We start from the raw sequence: 8,142 nt of genomic DNA, 5'->3' as shown, positions 1-8,142 counted from the left end.
GAAAAGGTTTATGAAATAACTCAAGCTCAGTTTTCTTAAGTGCAAAAGGTTTTCATGCGACAGCGTGGATTTGAATACACGTCCAGAAGTGTTTCGCTCTCATGCTGGCAGGGATTTGTTTGTAAGTGTTGTAGGTGAATTCATCCTGTGCTACGTTTGGATTGTATGGAACGAGTCATTTCCTGGGGTTTGTGACACTTACAAATAAAAATGTATCCACCGTATTAGAGACGCTTCTTTCACGATGTAAGCTTATGGAAAAATGTCTTTTCGGGCCCCTCTTCCTGGGGGCTTGCGATGGACGGTGTATAGAGAGGCTTGGATATTAAGAGGTTCAGTTAAGACAAACAACAACATAAAAACCTGCAGGTGTCTGGTTGTTGAGAGGCAAAAATGAGCAGAGTCCTGATGCAGCAAAGACTCTCAGCAGGGTCTAAACAGAGCAGAGTGTCTGAGGTCTGCAGTGGGTGTCATTCCCCACCTCTCTTACGTCTTCACAGAAGGGCATCGTCGCACCCTGATTGGCTGGGAGGGGAAAGCCCCAAGCTGTTTTCACTCATTAACCATGAGCCATGTCCACACCTGCAACAGGTGATCTGAATCCACTGCGATCAGTCCAGAGGGATTCTGACATTCAGCCAAAATAAAAAAGTGTCTGCTACGTGCTGATACATGTCAGCCATGTATGTCAGGACAGGACAGAATGTAAATGTCAGTGGAAATATAGTATGTCAGTTAGGAAAGGTGGTTAACCTGCTCTCTGAAGTGTCTGAGCCTGTCTGCATCAGAAGACGAATGTTGGGTTTCAGTGTTTCTTCATATTATCACTGCAGAAGAATCCAACTCATGTCAGTCACTGTGAAAACTACTGTCCTTCCAGCCGAGTACACGTCATGTGTTCTGGCATCAGCGCTGTACAAACAAATACTACACAAACAACCTTTGCAGTATGCATCACGCGTGACAGTGCATGAAGTCGACACGCCCCATGACACAATGAAAAAACACTCTTCACGGGTGAACTGTGGAGATGACTGCTGTCTGATTAGTGAATTATTGATAACAGGTGAAAATGTTGAATGAGGCAAGTGAAGAAGCTGCTACATGATGTTTGTGTGCAGCTCGACACAAACTGCTGACAGTTTGAAACCAGCTCGTGTCCTCAGATCGCATTTGCCTTCTGTTAAAGGTGCAATACGTAAAAATTTAAGTTTAAAACATTCTGAAAATAACTGCAATTATCAACCAAATGTGAAGAAAGTCGTATAGATATCTACTGAAGTTAGCATGCTAACCAGCTAAGCCCAGGCCTGAAAACCTGAGTCAAAAGGTCCTACGGTAGCGGTAGCACCAACTCTCTGGCTAACTGCACGGCTAACAGTGGCTACAGTCATGAACAGAATACAGTTAGCAGCAGTTAGCTACTCTGATGATATGCTGCCACTATTTATTTGGTGTATGAGTTCAACAGGTGGCCGATTCGTACACTTCGTACCTTTTAAAGGTTTTATTGATCATTTTATTTGAAGCCATTATTACAGAAGAGGAGACTGACGGACGACAAGAAGCTAAAATAAAATTCCAGCGAACAGATTGAAGCGTGTGTTGATATCAGGATTTATTCATGTGAATATACAGCTGCAAAATTCTTGTATCATCCCTGAAATTGAGCAGAAATAACAGCAACATGGACCGAGAAGATCCTGTACGTAAATAATGAACTCTGAGAAAAAACTAAGATAGATATAAGTTGATAAATGTGTTTATTGAACATGAAACATTCACATGCAACAGTAGACTGTCAGAAATACAAAGCCCATGCTCATCCTCAGGCAACGATGCATAACGGATATAAATAATGAAACCAGAGGCGTGGAGTCGGTCTGTGACAGTCTGTTGAGCCTGCCGACGTCGTGAAGGATGTTCGCTGTCCTGCAGAAGTGAAGCTGTGTTTGTGGGAAAAAAGGAAACGACCTCCTCAGATGCACTTGAGCAGGTAGGAGTTGCAGTTGGCTCCTCTGCCGCAGTCGCACAGCTTCCCGATGCGAGGCCCGAACTTCATGGCACAGCGGTCGCCCATCCCACACTGAGGGGAGACAGAGAGCTCGGTCACAGGCGTTCACAGGCATTTTAATGAGGTTGTGAAAAGACTGAAACTTCATCACTGACAGGAATCCATTAAAAAAATACAGAAATGCATGAAGAGAATACGACCACAGGCCTTTTCCACTGACTCATTAGCTTTGATTGATCGTCCTCATTTACTTTTAATTCTTCTGGTTTAAGTGACACGAGAGAACGAGGGTGAGATCTTAATCGTTCCAGTGAAATAATTAAATCCTGCTCGTGAGCTGATTCTGTGTTATTCTCTCAGTTTCACTGAGGAGGACGGAGGGATTGAAAGGGTTTTTTGTGGCTTTTCAGCTAATTAGCGTCAGGCAGCTATCTTGATTAGTCTGTAATTAAACAGAGTAAAAGACTGTTGTTGGCATTTTCTTGTTATCTTTTAATTACTGGCAGGTTTTTTCCTGCTAACTGGTTTAATTAATTAGCAGTGGAGTGATGTAGAGAATACACATGAATGAGGATGAGCGTTAATCACTCAGTTACACCTTTTTTCCTTTACAGGGCAGTGGTGGAATGTAACTAAGTACATTTAGTTACTTGTTCTTTACATTTCAGAGCGAAACATTGTATTTATCTGATACATTTAGCTCCTCGTTACTTTACAGATTCACAATATTAAGACAAAATATTATGAACAAATGAATTATGATGCAGATTGAGCAGCCCTGCAGCATTAAAGTGATAGATATATATTGAGTACGTCTACTTTTGGTACTTTATAAATCACAGATATTGAGGTAATCGTGCATGAATACAGAGAATAAAGTTACCAGCGGGATGCTTCCTCTCTTCTCGGTGGAGCCGATCCGACTGTGCATCCGGCCCAGCAGAGCCTCCAACGCTTCTACCTGCTCAGACAAGAGTAGAGTATGAATGAGGAGGGGAACACCTGCAGTCCACAACACAGGAGGTTAATCAGCTGTTTGAAAAATGTAAAAAGAAAAACCTCACACCTGTATTTATACATCATGCACACCAATAGGCCGACCAGCTCTAAGGTGGCAGGTGCAGTTAATGATACGAACTAACAGGTTAAAAACAATTTGATAATCAGGAAATTAACTCCAGATGCTTTTTAGAGCTGAACCGTCCAATGAAAGTGGAAAAATCTACATGTCATTGATCATTTTAAAGACATTTTCTCAAATTTAAGCCTGACACACGTGGAATATCTGGAAAAAACGCCTCCACTAGAAGTTCAGACCGATGATGAACTGCTTGTCATGGCTGCTACTGATGAGATAACCACGATTTTTCACTTTTGTATTTTAAAAATGAGTTGATAAACTGTAGTTTGTTATCACCTGAGGTTAGGAGAGGCTCAGGCGTACAGTAGTGAGCAAAGATGGCTGATTTAAGATTCTGCAGCTCTAATAAGATTTGTTCTCCCTCCTCTCTGAACTCTTGTGCTGTAGATTACAGTCGTGTTATTTTTCTCTGAAACTATAAAAATCGTCCACACCGGCAGCAACATGCTTGACTCTGTAGTCTTCACTGTGTGGCTCTGCACAGGTCTTCCTCCTCCTCCTCCTCCTCCTCCTTCTTCTTCTTCTTCTTCTTCTTCTCCTTCTCCTTCTTCTTCTTCTTCTTCTTCTACTTCTTCTTCTTCTTCTTCTCCTTCAGACGCCTACTGTATCAGAGTTTTCAGACGCTGCGCTTGTTGAGTCAATGAAAGCAATTTGACTGCAGCTCTGTTTTTCAGCCAGATTTTCAGCCGATGATGGAAAATTTACCAATATTGGGCCGATGAAGAACATTTTCAGAAAGACTTCAGATGTTTCATGATTTTAAAGAGCAAACAAACCAAAGTCAGTTACATACAAAATCTCTCTTAAAAAAATATATTTTTTAAGTTTTTGAAATGTTTTTTTCTAAATTGTTTCTTTTAGGCTGAACTAAATAAACTAAATAAACTAAAGATATGAGAAACGTGTTTATTTCATAAAATCCATATGAAAGAGAAAGAGGATTCACTTTTATTATTTAAATTCAGACATTTAAAATCATCTTGCCAAAGGAAAAGGAAAATTAGCCAGCACATTTATAGAAATGTTGATTCATGTGTGTCGTTCTTATAAATAAATACATTAAATTAAATATGCACAGGTCTGTACACAAACAAACACAAACACAAACCAAGAACAAACAGATGTTACTAAGAATTAAATCGTTATTTAGATGTTAAGTGTTTCTAAAGTTAAAGAAAAGAGACCTGAACAAAGATAATCATCGATAACAAACAAACAGGTACTGACCAGGTCTCTGTCTGCAGCTGGTTCCGGTTTGTCCACTCCAAAGTCCTCTGCGGACACTTCCTGCGACGTCTGTCCGTGACACATGACGGACAGCAGGCCGACGAGCAGCAGCCCGCGGAGCAGCCCGGAGCTATCCATGGTGCTGGAGGAGGTGCAGGAGGTGCAGGAGGAGGCAGCAGGTCAGGAGTGCAGGAGCAGAGGGTCGCAGCAGGTCCACAGGAGCTTCTCACTCCACCCACCGGACCTCCTCCTCTCTTATATCGACTCGTGAAGCCCCGCCCGAGAGGAGAGGGGGCCGCTGCGGGAGGGAACATGCGGGAGGGTGTCGGCTGTGTGCGGGGCTGTCAGGGTGCAGAAGGTCGGAGGATAAACTCCCACTTCTTCTAAATAATGTGAGAATATATGAACACATCTGTCTGAACTTAGAAAGAGTCAGAAAGTTCAAATCTCAGCAAGTATATCAAAAAATATCTCCTCACACCTGTAAACACGACACAGTCACATAGAAGGTAAAAGTTATTACAGCCAACAAGATCTGAGTCACACACCTGGATATGTAAAGGACACCTGGAGACATTTCCATCCATCAGAACAGGTGTTTGAGGCCAAACCATGATGGTCTTCTGACCCTGACCAGGTGGGTTTTGTGCCTAAACCCAACCAGAGCATAAACACAGGCTTCACTTCATGGTAAAGGTACAGAAATACACACAAATACCAAAAACAATAGAAATATCTAATATATGATCACTTTTTAAAGAAATACACAGCAAACATGTTTGTTTTTTAGCACTGGGTCCTCTTTATTTCTGCAAAAAACAAGAAAACATTGTGTTTCTATCTCGACCTCGTCTGGTGCAACAGCACAAATACTTAAATTAGATCCAGTTCTGATTGGACGCTACGGTACAAAACGTTGATGTTTGCATTAAAAAACTGCAAAAATAATTTAAAACACAACAAAAGTTACATAATGTTGCTGATAGAGATTAAAGGACTTCACAGTGAAATGTGTGAAACTTTCTTTTCAAAGATCACATCCTGAAACACTGAACCTTCATCAACACACGTCAAATTTACAGTCATGCCTTATGAAAGTCTTTGTAATAAGTGTTAGTTAAAAGGTTTTAAATGCTTATTAAGATTCATAAGAATACAAAAGTGTTAATAACAGCATCATAAACATGTTTATTGTTAGATTATAACACATTTATAAGCACCTTGCAGCGGCTGGGGTTCAAGTCCAGCCTTCTGCGATCGTACTAAAGGTAAAAACCAATAAAATAATATTTTAATAAGTGCATAATAAAGCATTTATTAACCTTAATAAGGATTTGTTCTCGCTTTAGATCGAGTTGCTGCAAAGAGTTAACTGCTAATAAATACATAATAAAGTATGAATGAATCTTAATAAGGTAATAACAAAAGTACATTTTCCACAATGACATCATATGTAAGATAAACTCAATAAATATGTTTGTAATATTGTTATAAACAATTATAAGAATCTCATGACGCTGTTATTAAAGGAGCACTCTGTAGTTTTAGGTAAGAAATTTTAATCAGAAGATAAAAATATCTTTTTCTGGGACCTTGTTTTCAGTTTCACTTCTTCAAAACTACATATTCATTTTTTAATACTTTAATGTTCTTATATGTCTTGATAGATGTGTTTATTATGTTACTATTAACATTTATAAAGTCTTATTAATGTTAATAAGCATCTCATAAGTTGTTATAAAGGCCTTATTATCTATTAACTCATGTTTATTAAAAGGATCTTAATATAAAGTGTTGCTGTAGAGTTTCTCTGTGAAGTAAAACCACCAGCAGAAACACGCCCGCTGTGGTTTTTCTTCAGATTATTTAAAGTGCTCTGAGGCAGCTCCTCCTCAGAGAAGAAGAAAACAGATGCAGGTCGCTGTGATGTGCGTCAGATGAACTCACCTCGCTGTGTTTTAGTCACTGATGCACAAATGATCTCACGTGAGATTAAACAAGCGAATAAACACGTCTCTGAAAGTGAAATAGATTTTGTGTGATCGTGTCTTTGCCGTCGGGTAGAGCGAGGTTTTAAACCGCCGCAGACCTGACTGATCATCTGAGCCTCTGTGATAATTGCTAACATCAGTCTTTACAATAATGTAGCCCAGAGAAAAGCTTATCGCCGCTGTGACAGTGATACAAACATAACAGAATACTTCGATATACTTCACCGGAGTCATTTTATTTTGTAGTTTTGACATTTGTCTGTTTCCTGCAGGTTCATATCCTACATCTCACATTAGATGAGATCATGAGCTGCAAAACAACCAACATTTACCTCTGAGATGCTCATGTTTATGACACAGCTGAGCTGATGATCTAAAGAGTTTAAGAAAAGGACAGACTGCAGGAACAAGTCGTCCTTCATCTGATCTGAAATCATGAAAATACACAAAACTGAAGACACACAGAAGAGGTTCTCGAGGAGGAAATGACTCGTTGGTGATTGCTGTCAAAAGAGTTAGATCAACGTACGTTTACATCCTGAAACCTGCAGAAGAACCGCTGAGTAAATGTGCTTCATACGTCTTGTTTTTCACTCGTGAGCAAGTTTTCAGAATTGTGTTCATAGTTCCTGTTTTTGTGTTTATGTGAAGGAGAAAAAAACTGTAGTAAAGCTGCTGACGAGGCTCACAGGACAGAGGTCTGGAGCGGCAGTAGCTCTAGTCGGTGTAGAGTGTGGCCCGGTGGCTGGAGAGGTGCCAGTCCACCTCCTGAGCGCTGCCGAGGTGCCCTTGAGCAAGGCATCAAACCTTTACCTCACCTTACACAGGTGCAGTCCCCTCGCTCTGACACCTCTCCGTACAATAATGCATGTGTAAAGGTCCCGTTTATTTGGGATTAAAGGGGAACTAGTGCTGTTTGTCCACCGGCACTTTTGGCTGCACCGATTTGCTTTTCCATCACCAGTTTTACTTTGCCGGTTTTGAGCCGGGCCCGCCCTGCCTCCAAGTGGGCCGCGGTGACGACTCACGACTGCGGCCAACCCGTAACAAGCCCCGTCTCCCACTAAAATCGATACTCAAGTCATGTCGGTGCGGGAAACCTGAGAGAAAGAGGTTTTTAAAAGTCAGTGTGTTCAGCTCTCAGTACTCTCAGCTTCTCCTTCAGCTGTTTCAGGACTCGTGTTTAGTTGCTGCTGCTGAAAACGCAACGTTTCCTGTGATGCTGCTTCATAATAAAAGCTTTTACATTACTAAATAACGGGGAGGCTTTTATTGTGGTGAAGTCATAGGTAATGAAACATGTTTCTAACTGAATTAGCGGTACAAACTCAGAAATATTTATCTTTCTGTAAGTGAATAAATGAGCTGTTCTCAGAGGAAAACAAGGTCCCAGAACAGTTTGAAGCTAGAAAGGTGGCAGGGTCCGCCACATATAAACAAAGTAAAACAGTATAAACTGTGTTGTCCTTTAAGGTCAGTCTGTTTATTTAGTTTTCTCTTCTGGTTAAAATGTCTTGCGCCTTTAATAAAGTATTTCTTCTTCTTCTTCTCATAAGTTTTTAAACTGAACATAAATCCTGAACACGTGCTCCTTTAAACAAAATCCCCATCTTGTCTGAGCTCTGTGTCCCACTGAAGGTCCCCGGACCTCCGTTTGGACACCCTGCCTGCAGCGGACAGCAGGGGGCGCTGCGGCTGCAGCTCGGCCGCCTGGACGCAGCTGAGCTCCGTTTCCTGAAACGCATACTTCAGGATTAGGAAGAACACAC

The 8,142-nt window shown here is 41.1% G+C and overlaps 1 protein-coding gene across 1 annotated transcript; it reads right to left on the bottom strand.

The window, feature by feature from the left end:
- Positions 1-1,746: 1,746 nt before the first annotated feature.
- On the bottom strand, positions 1,747-4,631 carry cartl (cocaine- and amphetamine-regulated transcript-like). The gene is made up of 3 exons (XM_084349010.1): positions 4,383-4,631; positions 2,898-2,975; positions 1,747-2,086 (listed from the first exon to the last, which is right to left on the bottom strand). The coding sequence occupies exons 1-3, from the start codon at positions 4,518-4,520 to the stop codon at positions 1,979-1,981; spliced, it is 324 nt and encodes a 107-aa protein (XP_084205136.1). The 5' UTR covers positions 4,521-4,631; the 3' UTR covers positions 1,747-1,978.
- Between the last annotated feature and the right edge of the window lie 3,511 nt (positions 4,632-8,142).

This window comes from Pagrus pagrus, assembly GCF_965226575.1.
Source record: "Pagrus pagrus genome assembly, chromosome: 1".
Classification (NCBI taxonomy): Eukaryota; Metazoa; Chordata; class Actinopteri; order Spariformes; family Sparidae; genus Pagrus; species Pagrus pagrus.
This window is presented reverse-complemented; position numbering and strand designations above follow the sequence as displayed.

Bases quoted from the DNA above. Each gene is read 5' to 3' on its own strand.
- cartl (XM_084349010.1), bottom strand. From the start codon at position 4,520: ATGGATAGCTCCGGGCTGCTCCGCGGGCTGCTGCTCGTCGGCCTGCTG. The intron at 2,976-4,382 runs GTCAGTACCTGT...TTGTCTGAGCAG, and splicing joins CAGCTGCAGACAGAGACCTG to GTAGAAGCGTTGGAGGCTCT. The intron at 2,087-2,897 runs GTAACTTTATTC...GTCTCCCCTCAG, and splicing joins AGAGAGGAAGCATCCCGCTG to TGTGGGATGGGCGACCGCTG.